General features: G+C 50.1%; 1 protein-coding gene across 2 annotated transcripts in view; it reads left to right on the forward strand.

The window, feature by feature from the left end:
* Window positions 1–6: 6 nt before the first annotated feature.
* Window positions 7–18,219, forward strand: part of SMG9 (SMG9 nonsense mediated mRNA decay factor) — a 42,650-nt gene continuing 24,437 nt past the window's right edge. The window contains exons 1-7 of one of the 2 annotated variants that reach the window (XM_088469832.1): window positions 9–130; window positions 8,116–8,172; window positions 11,761–11,920; window positions 13,669–13,743; window positions 14,255–14,480; window positions 15,290–15,387; window positions 15,869–15,981. In XM_088469832.1, the coding sequence (XP_088325958.1) occupies window positions 11,765–11,920; window positions 13,669–13,743; window positions 14,255–14,480; window positions 15,290–15,387; window positions 15,869–15,981 (668 nt within the window). In that variant the 5' untranslated portion in view covers window positions 9–130; window positions 8,116–8,172; window positions 11,761–11,764. Of the gene's footprint in view, window positions 131–8,115; window positions 8,173–11,760; window positions 11,921–13,668; window positions 13,744–14,254; window positions 14,481–15,289; window positions 15,388–15,868; window positions 15,982–18,219 lie in introns of both variants that reach the window. The other variant, XM_088469834.1, reaches the window with a different exon arrangement.

Consider the following 18,219-nt stretch of genomic DNA (forward strand, 5'->3'; position numbering starts at 1 on the left):
GTCTGGCTGCAGGCTGCTTCTGACCTATTCTGCGCATGCGCACGGGTGGTCGCAGCTGGTTGGTCGGTGCTGTCACTGCTGCTGTGATCGGATGTCCCGGGCTGAGGACGGAGCAGAGCGGCGGGGTGAGGTAGGATGAGACCCGGGGGGGAGGCAGCTGTGCGCTTCGGTACCGGCAGCGCCCTTGTGGCCCGTTTATACAATAATTTTCTACACCCGGCCCTGACTCCATCTTCCGCCTCTGATCATGTACAGGGCTGGCGGAGCATCATGGGAGAGTCTGGGCTGATGCAGGTAGAGTGCTACTATGTTCCTCTGGCCATGTACAGGGCTGGCGGAGCATCATGGGGGAGTCTGGGCTGATGCAGGTAGAGTGCTACTATGTTCCTCTGGCCATGTACAGGGCTGGCGGAGCATCATGGGGGAGTCTGGGCTGATGCAGGTAGAGTGCTACTATGTTCCTCTGGCCATGTACAGGGCTGGCGGAGCATCATGGGGGAGTCTGGGCTGATGCAGGTAGAGTGCTACTATGTTCCTCTGGCCATGTACAGGGCTGGCAGAGAGTCAGGGCTAATGCAGGTGGGATGCTACTATGTTCCTCTGATCATGTACAGGGCTGGCAGAGCATCATGGGAGAGTCAGGGCTAATGCAGGTGGAGTGCTTTTATGTTCCTCTGGCCATTGCACATGGCTGGCAGAGAGTGTCAGGGCTGATGCAGGTGGAGTGTTCTTATGTTCCTCTGATCATGTACAGGGCTGGTGGAGCATCATGGGAGAGGCAGGGCTGATGCAGGTGGAGTGCTCCTATGTTCCTCTGATCATGTACAGGGCTGGCGGATCATCATGGGGAAGTCTGGGCTGATGCAGGTGGAGTGCTCCTCTGGCCATGTACAGGGCTGGCGGAGCATCATGCTGGAGTCTGGGCTGATGCAGGTGGAGTGCTCCTATGTTCCTCTGATCATGTACAGGGCTGGCGGAGCATCATGGGAGAGGCAGGGCTGATGCAGGTGGAGTGCTACTATGTTCCTCTGATCATGTACAGGGCTGGCGGAGCATCATGGGAGAGGCAGGGCTGATGCAGGTGGAGTGCTCCTCTGGTCATGTACAGGGCTGGCAGAGAGTCAGGGCTGATGCAAGTGGAGTGTTCCTCTAATCATGTACAGGGCTGGCGGAGCATCATGCTGGAGTCTGGGCTGATGCAGATGGAGTGTTCCTCTGGTCATGTACAGGGCTGGCGGAGCATCATGCTGAAGTCTGGGCTGATGCAGGTGGAGTGCTCCTATATTCCTCTGGTCATCTACAGGGCTGGCAGAGAGTCAGGGCTGATGCAGGTGGAGTGCTCCTATGTTTCCCTGGTCATGTACAGGGCTGACGGAGCATCATGCTGAAGTCTGGGCTGATGCAGGTGGAGTGCTCCTATGTTCCTCTGGTCATTTACAGGGCTGGCGGAGCATCATGGGAGAATATGGGCTGATACGGGTGGAGTGCTACTATGTTCCTCTGATCATGTACAGGGCTGGCGGATCATCATGGGAGAGGCAGGGCTGATGCAGGTGGAGAGCTCCTATGTTCCTCTGATCATGTAAAGGGCTGGCGGATCATCATGGGAGAGGCAGGGCTGATGCTGGTGGAGTGCTCCTATGTTCCTCTGATCATGTAAAGGGCTGGCGGATCATCATGGGGAAGTCTGGGCTGATGCAGGTGGAGTGCTCCTATGTTCCTCTGATCATGTACAGGGCTGGCAGAGTGTCAGGGCCGATGCAGGTGGAGTGTTCCTCTGGCCATGTACAGGGCTGGCAGAGCATCATGCTGGAGTCAGGGCTGATGCAGGTGGAGTGCTCCTATGTTCCTCTGATCATGTTCAAGGCTGGCAGAATATCATGGGGGAGTCTGGGCTGATGCAGGTGGAGTGCTACTATGTTCCTCTGGCCATGTACAGGGCTGGCAGATAGTCAGGGCTAATGCAGGTGGGATGCTACTATGTTCCTCTGATCATGTACAGGGCTGGCAGAGCATCATGGGAGAGTCAGGGCTAATGCAGGTGGAGTGCTTTTATGTTCCTCTGGCCATTGCACATGGCTGGCAGAGATTGTCAGGGCTGATGCAGGTGGAGTGTTCTTATGTTCCTCTTATCATGTACAGGGCTGGTGGAGCATCATGGGAGAGGCAGGGCTGATGCAGGTGGAGTGCTTTTATGTTCCTCTGGCCATTGCACATGGCTGGCAGAGAGTGTCAGGGCTGATGCAGGTGGAGTGTTCTTATGTTCCTCTGATCATGTACAGGGCTGGTGGAGCATCATGGGAGAGGCAGGGCTGATGCAGGTGGAGTGCTCCTATGTTCCTCTGATCATGTACAGGGCTGGCGGATCATCATGGGGAAGTCTGGGCTGATGCAGGTGGAGTGCTCCTCTGGCCATGTACAGGGCTGGCGGAGCATCATGCTGGAGTCTGGGCTGATGCAGGTGGAGTGCTCCTATGTTCCTCTGATCATGTACAGGGCTGGCGGAGCATCATGGGAGAGGCAGGGCTGATGCAGGTGGAGTGCTACTATGTTCCTCTGATCATGTACAGGGCTGGCGGAGCATCATGGGAGAGGCAGGGCTGATGCAGGTGGAGTGCTCCTCTGGTCATCTACAGGGCTGGCAGAGGGTCAGGGCTGATGCAAGTGGAGTGTTCCTCTAATCATGTACAGGGCTGGCGGAGCATCATGCTGGAGTCTGGGCTGATGCAGATGGAGTGTTCCTCTGGTCATGTACAGGGCTGGCGGAGCATCATGCTGAAGTCTGGGCTGATGCAGGTGGAGTGCTCCTATATTCCTCTGGTCATCTACAGGGCTGGCAGAGAGTCAGGGCTGATGCAGGTGGAGTGCTCCTATGTTTCCCTGGTCATGTACAGGGCTGACGGAGCATCATGCTGAAGTCTGGGCTGATGCAGGTGGAGTGCTCCTATGTTCCTCTGGTCATGTACAGGGCTGGCGGAGCATCATGGGAGAATATGGGCTGAGACGGGTGGAGTGCTACTATGTTCCTCTGATCATGTACAGGGCTGGCGGATCATCATGGGAGAGGCAGGGCTGATGCAGGTGGAGAGCTCCTATGTTCCTCTGATCATGTAAAGGGCTGGCGGATCATCATGGGGAAGTCTGGGCTGATGCAGGTGGAGTGCTCCTATGTTCCTCTGATCATGTACAGGGCTGGCAGAGTGTCAGGGCCGATGCAGGTGGAGTGTTCCTCTGGCCATGTACAGGGCTGGCAGAGCATCATGCTGGAGTCAGGGCTGATGCAGGTGGAGTGCTCCTATGTTCCTCTGATCATGTTCAAGGCTGGCAGAATATCATGGGGGAGTCTGGGCTGATGCAGGTGGAGTGCTCCTATGTTCCTCTATTCTTGTACAGGGCTGGCGGAGCATCATGGGAGAGTGGGCTGATGCAGGTGGAGTGCTCCTATGTTCCTCTATTCTTGTACAGGGCTGGTGGAGCATCATGGGAGAGTAGGCTGATGCAGGTGGAGTGCTCCTATGTTCTTGTGGTAATGTAGAGGGCTGGCAGAGCATCATGGGAGAGTATGTGCTGATACAGGTGGAATGCTGCTATGTTCCTCTGATCATGTACAGGGTTGGTGGAGCATCATGGGAGAGGCAGGGCTGATGCAGGTGGAGTGCTTCTATGTTCCTCTGATCATGTACAGGGCTGGCGGAGCATCATGGGAGAGTGGGCTGATGCAGGTGGAGTGCTCCTATGTTCCTCTATTCTTGTACAGGGCTGGTGGAGCATCATGGGAGAGTAGGCTGATGCAGGTGGAGTGCTCCTATGTTCTTGTGGTAATGTAGAGGGCTGGCAGAGCATCATGGGAGAGTATGGGCTGATACAGGTGGAATGCTGCTATGTTCCTCTGATCATGTACAGGGTTGGTGGAGCATCATGGGAGAGGCAGGGCTGATGCAGGTGGAGTGCTTCTATGTTCCTCTGATCATGTACAGGGCTGGCAGAGAGTGTCAGGGCTGATGCAGGTGGAGTGTTCTTATGTTCCTCTGATCATGTACAGGGCTGGTGGATCATCATGGGAGAGGCAGGGCTGATGCAGGTGGAGTGCTCTGTTCCTCTGATCATGTACAGGGCTGGCGGATCATCATGGGGAAGTCTGGGCTGATGCAGGTGGAGTGCTACTCTGGCCATGTACAGGGCTGGCGGAGCATCATGCTGGAGTCTGGGCTGATGCAGGTGGAGTGCTCCTATGTTCCTCTGATCATGTACAGGGCTGGCGGAGCATCATGGGAGAGGCAGGGCTGATGCCGGTGGAGTGCTTTTATGTTCCTCCTGCCATTGCACATGGCTGGCAGAGAGTGTCAGGGCTGATGCAGGTGGGGTGTTCTTATGTTCCTCTGATCATGTACAGGGCTGGTGGATCATCATGGGAGAGGCAGGGCTGATGCAGGTGGAGTGCTCCTATGTTCCTCTGATCATGTACAGGGCTGGCGGATCATCATGGGGAAGTCTGGGCTGATGCAGGTGGAGTGCTCCTCTGGCCATGTACAGGGCTGGCGGAGCATCATGCTGGAGTCTGGGCTGATGCAGGTGGAGTGCTCCTATGTTCCTCTGATCATGTACAGGGCTGGCGGAGCATCATGGGAGAGGCAGGGCTGATGCAGGTGGAGTGCTACTATGTTCCTCTGATCATGTACAGGGCTGGCGGAGCATCATGGGAGAGTAGGCTGATGCAGGTGGAGTGCTCCTATGTTCTTGTGGTAATGTAGAGGGCTGGCAGAGCATCATGGGAGAGTATGGGCTGATACAGGTGGAATGCTGCTATGTTCCTCTGATCATGTACAGGGTTGGTGGAGCATCATGGGAGAGGCAGGGCTGATGCAGGTGGAGTGCTTCTATGTTCCTCTGATCATGTACAGGGCTGGTGGAGCATCATGGGAGAGTAGGCTGATGCAAGTGGAGTGCTCCTATGTTCTTGTGGTAATGTAGAGGGCTGGCAGAGCATCATGGGAGAGTATGGGCTGATACAGGTGGAATGCTGCTATGTTCCTCTGATCATGTACAGGGTTGGTGGAGCATCATGGGAGAGGCAGGGCTGATGCAGGTGGAGTGCTTCTATGTTCCTCTGATCATGTACAGGGCTGGCAGAGAGTGTCAGGGCTGATGCAGGTGGAGTGTTCTTATGTTCCTCTGATCATGTACAGGGCTGGTGGATCATCATGGGAGTGGCAGGGCTGATGCTGGTGGAGTGCTCCTATGTTCCTCTGATCATGTACAGGGCTGGCGGATCATCATGGGGAAGTCTGGGCTGATGCAGGTGGAGTGCTCCTCTGGCCATGTACAGGGCTGGCGGAGCATCATGCTGGAGTCTGGGCTGATGCAGGTGGAGTGCTCCTATGTTCCTCTGATCATGTACAGGGCTGGCGGAGCATCATGGGAGAGGCAGGGCTGATGCAGGTGGAGTGCTTTTATGTTCCTCTGGCCATTGCACATGGCTGGCAGAGTGTCAGGGCTGATGCAGGTGGAGTGTTCTTATGTTCCTCTGATCATGTACAGGGCTGGTGGATCATCATGGGAGAGGCAGGGCTGATGCAAGTGGAGTGCTCCTATGTTCCTCTGATCATGTACAGGGCTGGCGGATCATCATGGGGAAGTCTGGGCTGATGCAGGTGGAGTGCTCCTCTGGCCATGTACAGGGCTGGCGGAGCATCATGCTGGAGTCTGGGCTGATGCAGGTGGAGTGCTTTTATGTTCCTCTGGCCATTGCACATGGCTGGCAGAGAGTCAGGGCTAATGCAGGTGGGATGCTACTATGTTCCTCTGGCCATGTACAGGGCTGGCAGAGCATCATGGGAGAGTCAGGGTTAATGCAGGTGGAGTGCTTTTATGTTCCTCTGGCCATTGCACATGGCTGGCAGAGAGTGTCAGGGCTGATGCAGGTGGGGTGTTCTTATGTTCCTCTGATCATGTACAGGGCTGGTGGATCATCATGGGAGAGGCAGGGCTGATGCAGGTGGAGTGCTCCTATGTTCCTCTGATCATGTACAGGGCTGGCGGATCATCATGGGGAAGTCTGGGCTGATGCAGGTGGAGTGCTCCTCTGGCCATGTACAGGGCTGGCGGAGCATCATGCTGGAGTCTGGGCTGATGCAGGTGGAGTGCTCCTATGTTCCTCTGATCATGTACAGGGCTGGCGGAGCATCATGGGAGAGGCAGGGCTGATGCAGGTGGAGTGCTACTATGTTCCTCTGATCATGTACAGGGCTGGCGGAGCTTCATGGGAGAGGCAGGGCTGATGCAGGTGGAGTGCTCCTCTGGTCATGTACAGGGCTGGCAGAGTCAGGGCTGATGCAAGTGGAGTGTTCCTCTAATCATGTACAGGGCTGGCGGAGCATCATGCTGGAGTCTGGGCTGATGCAGATGGAGTGTTCCTCTGGTCATGTACAGGGCTGGCGGAGCATCATGCTGAAGTCTGGGCTGATGCAGGTGGAGTGCTCCTATATTCCTCTGGTCATCTACAGGGCTGGCAGAGAGTCAGGGCTGATGCAGGTGGAGTGCTCCTATGTTTCCCTGGTCATGTACAGGGCTGACGGAGCATCATGCTGAAGTCTGGGCTGATGCAGGTGGAGTGCTCCTATGTTCCTCTGGTCATGTACAGGGCTGGCGGAGCATCATGGGAGAATATGGGCTGATACAGGTGGAGTGCTACTATGTTCCTCTGATCATGTACAGGGCTGGCGGATCATCATGGGAGAGGCAGGGCTGATGCTGGTGGAGTGCTCCTATGTTCCTCTGATCATGTAAAGGGCTGGCGGATCATCATGGGGAAGTCTGGGCTGATGCAGGTGGAGTGCTCCTATGTTCCTCTGATCATGTACAGGGCTGGCAGAGTGTCAGGGCCGATGCAGGTGGAGTGTTCCTCTGGCCATGTACAGGGCTGGCAGAGCATCATGCTGGAGTCAGGGCTGATGCAGGTGGAGTGCTCCTATGTTCCTCTGATCATTTTCAAGGCTGGCAGAATATCATGGGGGAGTCTGGGCTGATGCAGGTGGAGTGCTCCTATGTTCCTCTATTCTTGTACAGGGCTGGCGGAGCATCATGGGAGAGTGGGCTGATGCAGGTGGAGTGCTCCTATGTTCCTCTGATCATGTACAGGGCTGGCGGAGCATCATGGGAGAGGCAGGGCTGATGCAGGTGGAGTGCTTTTATGTTCCTCTGGCCATTGCACATGGCTGGCAGAGTGTCAGGGCTGATGCAGGTGGAGTGTTCTTATGTTCCTCTGATCATGTACAGGGCTGGTGGATCATCATGGGAGAGGCAGGGCTGATGCAGGTGGAGTGCTCCTATGTTCTTGTGGTAATGTAGAGGGCTGGCAGAGCATCATGGGAGAGTATGGGCTGATACAGGTGGAATGCTGCTATGTTCCTCTGATCATGTACAGGGTTGGTGGAGCATCATGGGAGAGGCAGGGCTGATGCAGGTGGAGTGCTTCTATGTTCCTCTGATCATGTACAGGGCTGGCGAAGCATCATGGGAGAGTGGGCTGATGCAGGTGGAGTGCTCCTATGTTCCTCTATTCTTGTACAGGGCTGGTGGAGCATCATGGGAGAGTAGGCTGATGCAGGTGGAGTGCTCCTATGTTCTTGTGGTAATGTAGAGGGCTGGCAGAGCATCATGGGAGAGTATGGGCTGATACAGGTGGAATGCTGCTATGTTCCTCTGATCATGTACAGGGTTGGTGGAGCATCATGGGAGAGGCAGGGCTGATGCAGGTGGAGTGCTTCTATGTTCCTCTGATCATGCACAGGGCTGGCTGAGCATCATGGGAGAGTGGGCTGATGCAGGTGGAGTGCTCCTATGTTCTTGTGGTAATGTAGAGGGCTGGCAGAACATCATGGGGGAGTTTGGGCTGATGCAGGTGGAGTGCTCCTGTTTTCCATTTTAATTTGGCACGTCACTAACCCATTACTTATTTTACAATCATTCTTTTTGTGTAAAACAATGGTAGCGCTGTGTCTGATATGTGCTTTATTTCATGAAGCCGCAGAAATGCATTATAGTTTTATTTGATAGGCTGTCTCCTGGATATATACGTGAAATTAAGTAATGAATGGTATTTTTATTCATTTACAGAGCTGTAATTCTGGCAAAACAATAAGAAAAAGCGCTACGGCTGAGCCAGTCGCCAAGGTGAGCATTATGCAGTATGCAAAGTGCATTAACAGATGTCGTTTCAGTGGTCATACAGAATAATGGATGTCTATGGTAATTATAATGTGCCGTTTAGTTACAAGTGAAGCTTGGATGATATTAAAGCTTCTTGGAGTGCATCAACCTTATTGGTATTTATTGGAAAACATTGTAGATTTTTATTATTACTTTAGTTTCTATTTGTTGAAAACCACTAGGATATATAAAAATCATACATAGGGCCGTATTCAATTCCAGGCGAAAAGTCCGGTACTATTCGCATGCAGTACTTTTCGACCACATCGCTAGTTTTCAATGCGAAAAAGTATTGTGCGCGTGGCCGCTTTCCGCCGTATTCAATTAGAAATCGTCGAAAACGGGAGCCGGCAAAACTGTAATATGCGAAAAGTACTGTCAGATTTGGGGAAATGAGCCTGACACCCTCCAATAATGCACTGACATTGGGGATCACTGTAGATACCCCCGAATAGCCCTGCTGAAGGTATTTGGGGTACTTATATGCTCTCAATAGCTTCTCTTTCGCGTCTTTGCAGAAGTGGTGAAGAATAGCATTTACAAGGTTTTTTTGGTCAAAATAAGTAGTCCCAGCAAAATTGGGGTACATGAAAATGGGTACTAGCATATTTTTAAGTTGCTAAAGTTAACTTTTAAAATTTGTAAAAATTCCACCTGCCGCAATCACCTGTAAACTTAAAAATACCTGGGGCATACTTGGGAACCCCCTGGAGTCTATTCTGCTAGTTTTTAAGTTTGTCCCCCAACTTTGAACTTTTTTGCCCCCAAAATGAAAGTACTTTTTTGGGGTGATCTAAGGACTTTTTAAAACTTTTTTTTAACGCAGTTTACCTTTGGGGGACTGCCTCAAGGGTGCAGCTTTGCACCCCAAAACCCCAATTCTGCACTTTTTTTCGACACCTCATAGGCGAAAATTTATCGCAGGTCCCATTGCATTGAGTTTCCGCAACAACGAAAAAACTTTGGACTTGAATACGGAGGATAGAGCAGCGTATGGAAAAATATGAACGCGTTTAGTAGGCTGTGTGCCACATAATCACTAGTGTGTAACCTCTGAGAGTCTGAGAAGTTTACATCTTTATTTCTTCGGTGGATTATTAGTACAATGATCAGTCACTGTGAGAAAAATGTATCCTATATTCACTATTTTACGCTAATGTATTAATCAGTGTGATTGGTCACTGTGCATGATTTTGTAGGTCGAGGGATTGTATTTTTAATTGGATTCTTTATTTTTAGCCCTGGGAGAGAGCACAGCGAAACGCGTGTCGGATTTACACGCTGTACCTATAAACCTAATCGATATGAAAGTCTGAATCTTTTGTAATAGAATGAGACTGTGGTGTCAGAACTGGGAGGGGTAGAAATCTTAATATGAACGTATCTGAAAATATACATGAGTGAGAGTGTACGGCAATAGCCTGGATACTGCACGCAGAAACTGGTGATTGGTGCATCAGCACTTGATGTGCGTGCGCCCGAAAAGGGGGCGTGACCAAGGAAAGGAGGGTGTGTCTTTAAGCCGCGTCCCCTTTTCGGCACTCTTGAGGGCGCACCCGGCACTTACGAACATGCCAGGCTTCCCCCAAGCGCTGCTATCAGTGTGAATGGATGCTGGGCGCATGCGCCCGGCATTCATTCACCGGCGGTGACTGCTACGCCGCAGTTTTCCCCACCCGCGGGACACTGCGTCCCACGGTTGGGGACGGCACCTGCAGGCTGTTTCAGTGGGGCGCCGCGCCGGAGGGCAGGGTTCCTTTGCCCTTTAGAAATGGGGCCGGGCGCGGCGCCCGCTAAAACAGCCTGGCGGGAACGCTATTTACATACCTATAACCTGCTAATATGTACATGAATAGTGCAATGAGAAATCAGTGATGGATTGTAAGCTTGCGAGCAGGGCCCTCTTACCCCTTTGTCTGTCTGTTATTACCCAGTCTTGTATTATTACTGTTTGTTCCTAATTGTAAGGCATAACTAAATATGCTGGCGCTATGTCAGTAACCGTCAATAAATAAATAAAAATAAATCTATAGAGGACATACACAATGAAAAGCTGTAGAGAATACTCAACATTCCATTTGAAGCCTGTTCTAACCTCAAGTGATCGGTGCTCACGGGTATCTGACACTATAAACGGGAAGCCTGTGATAACCAAGAGCACTGTAGGTTACACTATAAACGGGAAGCCTGTGATACCGAGAGCACTGTAGGTTACACTATAAACGGGAAGCCTGTGATACCGAGAGCACTGTAGGTTACACTATAAACGGGAAGCCTGTGATACCGAGGGCACTGTAGGTTACACTATAAACGGGAAGCCTGTGATACCAAGAGCACTGTAGGTTACACTATAAACGGGAAGCCTGTGATACCAAGAGCACTGTAGGTTACACTATAAACGGGAAGCCTGTGATACCAAGAGCACTGTAGGTTACACTATAAACGGGAAGCCTGTGATAACCAAGAGCACTGTAGGTTACACTATAAACGGGAAGCCTGTGATACCAAGAGCACTGTAGGTTACACTATAAACGGGAAGCCTGTGATACCAAGAGCACTGTAGGTTACACTATAAACGGGGAGCCTGTGATACCAAGAGCACTGTAGGTTACACTATAAACGGGAAGCCTGTGATACCAAGAGCACTGTAGGTTACACTATAAACGGGAAGCCTGTGATAACCAAGAGCACTGTAGGTTACACTATAAACGGGAAGCCTGTGATACCAAGAGCACTGTAGGTTACACTATAAACGGGAAGCCTGTGATACCAAGAGCACTGTAGGTTACACTATAAACGGGAAGCCTGTGATACCGAGAGCACTGTAGGTTACACTATAAACTGGAAGCCTGTGATACCGAGAGCACTGTAGGTTACACTATAAACTGGAAGCCTGTGATACCGAGAGCACTGTAGGTTACACTATAAACGGGAAGCCTGTGATAACCAAGAGCACTGTAGGTTACACTATAAACGGGAAGCCTGTGATAACCAAGAGCACTGTAGGTTACACTATAAATGGGAAGCCTGTGATACCAAGAGCACTGAAGGTTACACTATTTTAAGCAATTTATTTTACATCAGCTAGAACTTTTTGCATACAGACAGCCTGCACAGACTTTGTCAGTGGCTGGGCACCGGACACTCATGCCTGGAAAGCCCGTAATAAAATGTAAATGCTAAATCTTCCCATGCTATGCTATGTCATGCTTTGTGTGTAAAGCATGAAACTGAGAAATGTTTATGCAATGATAGCTGGAAGCTAATAGGAGCAATAGTACAAACGGAACACTTACGTCAATCAATTTGGAGCATTGAAACATCGGCATTACATATGAAGATAAGCGAGTGAATAATTAGCTTATGCAATATATAATACATTGGCTAATGAGAATCTCTCTGAGTTTTGTTGGCAAGAAACTACAAATTGCATACAATAGGGAATGAAACTGCAATGTAATGTGTGATTTATTTCAGACTGTTAAATGGCATCGGACAGACAGATCATCTCCCCTTCCATTAAAATGGGTTTGGTTTCCTATTCTCTCACAGAATCATGTCCGACTCTGGACACAGCCAGCCCAGTATGTACGTCCCCGGGCGCGGTCGGAGGCGTCGCTGGATGGACCAAGGTCCTACTGGTAACCTAAACCTCTCTGAGCCTGGCCGTGAAAGAGACCCCATGCTGCGTGACCGCGATCAGGACAGATGGGTGAGTACAGGACACGTTCATTCTCCAGAGGGGTTTAGGGTATTAAACAAACCAGACAGCTCTTATTATACTCTGCCGGCCGCTACGCTATATGTACATTATGGGCAGAGAGTGTAGTTTTGATCATGTCACAAAAGAAGTAGATAAGACATTTTAAGCTCCGCCTACTGTCCTTCTTTAGCCAATCAGAGGAAGCCATTGTGGGAAAACAACTGTATTGTCTTTTTTGTTTTTCTTTATTGAAATGATTTTTATTTTAATTTCCCTTTCCTGTAACAATCCCTATTGACTGTCAGTCTGTATAATAAGCACTGATGGATGTAACAGAGGTTATACCAGGAATACCATTCCTACAGTATATAGCTGTGCTCTACCCACGTTGGCTACCAGCTCTAGCAGCAAGGCCCTATGAAGCTGGCCGTCAAATCCACCAATGATCGACGACTTTGACAGCCCGCTCGTTAGTAAATCTACCCCATAGACTTAATAACTCTAATGCTGGCCATACAATAGTACGATCAGCATAAGATGCGATTCACCATACGATTTCCCTTGACCTCCCGGCTGCACGATTGACAAGCGATGTACATATGATCTCACGGTACGACCGTACGTGTGCCTCAATGATCATCAGGAAAATGTCACTCAAATGACGGCGGTCGGACGCACTATGCATCGCATGTGCAAATACATTGCACGATCTGCATACGATACGACGGATAATATGGGCTGCACGTTTGATCATACGATGCGATATAAGAGCGGCCGGAGCGCGCATCGGATCGTATTCCTACCTAAAAACTACACGATTTCCACACAATTCATTGTCTAATCGTGCAAACGGACCAAAATCGCACTAGTGTATGGCCAGCATTAGGTTTGGCTGACACTGCCACTTAGTAACTGCTAAAGGCAGAAGTAGTTAAGACATTTTCTCCTCTGATCTTTGTCTTGTAAAGTAAATTGTGAAAGACACTGCTTATTATTCTTACATTATTTGCTATATTTTTTTATTTTTTAGAACAATCGGTTAGTTAATCTAGAGTTCACAATGAGCTAGTCACAACCTATTATAGATAAAACTATCTACCACCGACAGCTTAGCGACTGACCAGGGTGATGGTCGCGATGGTCAAGACCATCGCGACCGTCAGGGCTTGCGACGAGACCCTAAGGTTGGGTCTCGGCAACCGCAAGCCCCATGGAGCTTCCTGCTCTGATCGAGCACGAAGATCCCCACTGACATCACTGCTGATGTCAGTGCGGCCGCCCACAAAACGGCAAGTGTTCCGTCAGGAACGCCTCAGTTCGTGAAACCACCCCCCCCCCGCCCCGCCTACAAAACGGGCCGAGCTGTCGATCAATATCGACAGCCGTCCCTTTTGTAGTGAGCTCCGGAGCGAGAGAGTTTCGACCGACTCTGAGTTAGGTACAGTGTCCTCAAGGCACTTCAGCAGTCCAGGTTTTAAAGATATCCATGTCTGAGCGCAGATGGCTTAATTAGTATCTCAGTCAAATTGATGGATATCTTTAAAACCTGGACTGTTAGGGTATCTGGAGGACGGAGTTAGTGAGCCACTGCCTTGGCTCTTTTTTGTGACTCAAACTTTTTCTACCACAAGCATTGTGTGTGTTACACAGTGTGACCAGGAGGGGGCACCAGGGCTCAGGTAATTGTTCTTTTCCTATATACCCCTTGCAAAGGAATAACCGTATCCAACATCATAAGACCTTTTTGTCTTGCTCAGGATGGGAATGATGATAACTCTGGATACAGCATGCAGAAGACCCCCATCATCCTGGCTAAACCAGCCACTGAGCGTGTAAGTGAATGGAGTCCTAGGACACGTTGATGTTCCTTGTTTTAAGATCAGGAAATTTCATGACAGAAAATAGATTTTTCTCTATTAAAACGGCAGGGAAAGAGCTGCTATTCCCATCAGTGGTTCCTGCATTGATTGGCTATTTTTGTGTTATTAAATTAGGGCTATATATACAATTGATTCACCAAAACTTGTGTAAGGATTATATTATTATTGTGATATTTGTTACAGTTTTGTGTTTTGCTTATAATTATAACCCTCAAAAAATATTGTGTTTATAAATTTGATACCAGATTCTATTTAATTATCATTTAAAAAATCACAAATAGTCCGTTTGCCCACGGAATAAGCTGTTATGTTGTAACCTTCTTGCGGTTATTAGCTTTCCCGTTGTTAAATTCAGTCGGCACCAACTTCTTGCATCAGAATTTGTATAAATACGTTCGTAATTTGTTTTATATATTTGTTCAAATTTCAAATTTTTTTTCTTTTTTTTTTTTTTTCTTTTTAGCCAAAGCCGGCCCCTGCCCCAGCCCCAGCCGCTCTTGAAAAGCCTATTGTTCTTATGAAGGCCAGAGAGGAGCCCAAGCCAGCCCCAGCTGCGGAGGGCACAAGTCTTCCTCCCACTGCGGCTACCGCAAAGGTGGAGAAAGAAGGGCAGCGCCCCACGCAGCCGGTGTATCAGATACAGAACCGGGGCATGGGCGCTTCAGCAAGTGCCGGGGGTAATGTGGATCGTAAGTGCTGGTCACTCACAGGGTAACTTTGTAAGCTGTAGTTCAGCTAGCTATAAATGAATGCCACATAATGAGACCTTAAGAAGGCATCAATCAAACTAATATAATCCTTAAAGGATGTTTCAGTTTCATGACCCAACTCTTCCCCCCCCCCCCCCCCCAATTGTATGGCAGAAGATTCCTGCCATGGAACACCCCACTTCTGTACCGGAGAGACCATAATTACTTCCTCTCCACCCGGTGCTCGTGCGGTTGGTTCTACCTCTTTAGCCCGCTAAAGTCTACCTACAAATATCTGAGCAAGAATGGTTTCCCTCACTCTGACTTACATCGGTAGGGGTATTGTGATAAAGGGAGGCTTAAGGGGCCTATCCATTACCCGACAGGAGGTCTTGGTCGCATTGTTCAGAAAGTCGGGTAATGGATAGCCGGCAAGGACCAGCGATGCGCGTGCACGCTGGGTCCTTGCCGTCCCCGAATATCTACTGAACATGCCAGTCAACCTGACGACGTTCGGCATGTTCAGAGATAGCAGGTCGAGCTCCTGCACTGAATGACGTTCAGTGAACGCCGTTCAGTGCGGGCACCGCACCTCGGCGACCTGAAGGTCTGACCGCTAGATGTTCAGTCTTTCAGGTCGCCTATTGGATAGGCCCCTTTACTTTCTGCCCTGCACCTCCGTCATTTTATAAATCCCTTTGCTGCTCAGCCCGAAAAGCTGAGATTGTTTTTAGTTGTAAATTTAAAAATTTGCCATTGGTTAGTTCTGTCACATAACTGTATCATCCGTTCCCTTTACATCCCCACAGCTGTGCTCGGCCAGGCAAAGCTAATGCCCCCGCAGAAGATGAAACACAGCATCAAGCTGGTGGACGAATACATGAACTGGTGTGACAGTGCCATCGAGGTAGGGACGTCTCCTAACCGGGCAGCTTAGGCACCAGCTCATTGTGTGTTGGCTAGTAATGTGGGAGGGGGGGGGGGGGGGGGTCTCGTCTGATTTACATTTAGGGCTTAACTATCACATGTTAGAGACATACATTCGGATGTGAATGAATAAAATGCCATAGGAAGATTTTCAATATGAGATTGTAAATATATTGAACAAAAATCAAGCTGACTCTTTTTGTGAAAGCTATAAACAGAGGGGGATCTTAAAGGTCCACTTATTCGGAAATAGGAGTATGTGCAGTGTAAAAAGACCTCATTAGACATTCACAACAGTGTTTGTGTTAAATCCTTCCATTTATGTATATACTGATTTATGTAGCTGCAATGTCCGCTAATGGCCCAATATCTCGTGTGCGGTACCAGGTCGATCATAATACCCAAAAATGTCTCCATACAAGGACATATTAACGCTTTTGTTACGCCTCTGTTCCTTTCAGTTTTTGCTGGATCAGACCGACGTTCTCGTGGTCGGTGTCCTTGGGCTGCAGGGCACTGGCAAATCCACAATGATGTCTCTCCTGTCGGCTAACTCTCCAGATGATGATCAGAGGTGAGGCTTCCGTTATTTATCAGTGATTGCGCATTACAAAGGTCACTGTCTGTATTCTCCATCTCCATACTACAGCAAACGTGACCAGGAGAAGCTCAGCTTTATCGTGATAAGAAGTAGACTAGCAGATATGAATCCTGATTTTAACCACTATACCAATAGACTATAAACTGCGCTCTCTCATAGAATAACTTAAAAAAAAAAAAAAAAAAAAGTGTACATTTAATTTTTCTACTTCAGGGTCCATAGGGGGTCCACAGGGTTGACCTTGGGGTATAGGTTGGGAACCAAATCCGGGCACCACGCAGTTAAAGCTTTTAGCTCCCAGGATGCACTTGGGTCCACTCTCCCTATAACCCCGCCCCCCAGCCAGAGGCACCTCAGTTTAAGTTGGTGCCCGGCCGGAGTCGGGTCACCGTTACTGCAGGGGGGCTGCTTAGCAGCCCCTAAGCTTAAAAGAGTTTTATTTTATTATTTTTTTACTACTCTTCAGAGCGGCAGCATCAGACTGTCCAATGGACGTCTGAGCTGCCGCTCCTACACCCCGCCGGCGCTGCGACGCCAGTACAGATCTGGGGATCGCAGCGGGACCCCAGAGTCTGTACTAGCCGGGCTCTGGAGGAATCCCTGGGCTGCTGCCGGATCGACGGGGACAGGTAAGTCGCGTGGTCACCGCTTGCGGTGACCCGCGTGTACATGCAGCCTTATGCCTCCGGTCTCTGGGGACAGACCGGAGGCGCTAGCGGTGGCGGCGGGCTCCCCCTCCATGGAGGCATACCCCGCGTGTCCACAGCCCACCAGGGATTATAGCGGCAGCGGGAGCCGGCATCCCGGGGGGGTAATTGCTAGCCAGGGGAGGAAGCCTTCCCTGTCTAGCGGCTCCTCCCCTCAGCTCAGCGCGCCTTTCAATAATACAGTCTGGCGTCGCTGAGCTGCTTCCTCCGCGGGCCACGCTTCTTCTGAGGTCTCCAGCGGCCATTTTCTCTCTGTGGTGCTGCAGAACTCTTAGGATGTCAGTGAGCCCAGTCCCCCTGCGTACCTGGCCATTTTGGGTGAGTGTACACAGCGCTATAGCCTTCCCAGACACTGAATCTGGGCAGTTGAATGTAGCGACATTGTGCAGTATATTATATGTCATGCTTATGTATGTATATATATTTTTCTGCATTGTATGTGACTTATGCTAGTGCTGACTGTCTGCTTTTTCTCTCACCTGTCAGTGTATATCTATCCCTTTTCTTTATCTGCCCTAATACAGGTGTACCTGGGGTGGTTCTGAGACCTCACATATATATATTTGTTAATATCTGTGAGGTTTGTCACATACTGTTGCGTGCTGCACGTTGCCATATTTTAGATGGAACTGTGAGTTGCGTACGCTGATAATGGGTTCCTGCAGCTAATCTTAGCGTCAGTCAGGACCGGTATGGCGCTGCTTAATATTTCCGTCAAGATAGTCAGATATATCTGACCAGGAGATTGCACACGATACTGCACCCATTATTGCTATCCTGCAAGTCATAGCCTGCAGGAATTAGTGCGGAGGATTTTAACTCAGAAAGGTTTACGTATGCGGCACCATCTGGTGCCGGGGCACCGTGCACGACCCCCTTAAAGGGCGTTGTTTCTCAGGATCCTCTCCTTTGAGGATCGCCGGGCGGGCCCCATTGTCGTCACTCGCTGGGAGTTACTTCACCATACTGCCCTTTTGAACTCGGGGTATCTCGCAATTTCTTGCAATTTACCCCTGTGTCACAGACTATCGCTCCCTGCCGGGGTTTTTCACAGTACATGAATTACCTCCGATACCACATCGGTCTGTCATTCCCCTTGCAGGGATTACCACAACGGCCACCCTGGTGGATGTCGTTTTATACGAAATACTAATTGGCGTGATATACGCCCTGTGGTTACTGACCAGTGGCTCTGCCGTGAACTGGATGGTATATTCGGCTCTTTCCCTCTCACATGGGGGGGGAGCCGATCTCAAGTATTATTATCCCTGCTTTGGGGCTGGTAGCCAGGCTCATTCTGGATATAGAGAATGTCGATCCTGCACCAGTATCATACATCTCCCGTTTTCTGCCCAGCGGGTGGATCTCATAGCGGGAGTCTGGCTGTCCCCAGATACGAGGAGTCACAAAGGCCTCCTGTTTCCCATTCCCTGAGGGTCCTCACAAGTAATGGAAATCCCCTTCTGGGATGGATTTGTATGTTAATCATCGGGTTACGGGCATT

Source organism: Taudactylus pleione, unplaced genomic scaffold (assembly GCF_031769625.1).
Source record: "Taudactylus pleione unplaced genomic scaffold, aTauple2 ptg000094l, whole genome shotgun sequence".
Taxonomy (NCBI): Eukaryota; Metazoa; Chordata; class Amphibia; order Anura; family Myobatrachidae; genus Taudactylus; species Taudactylus pleione.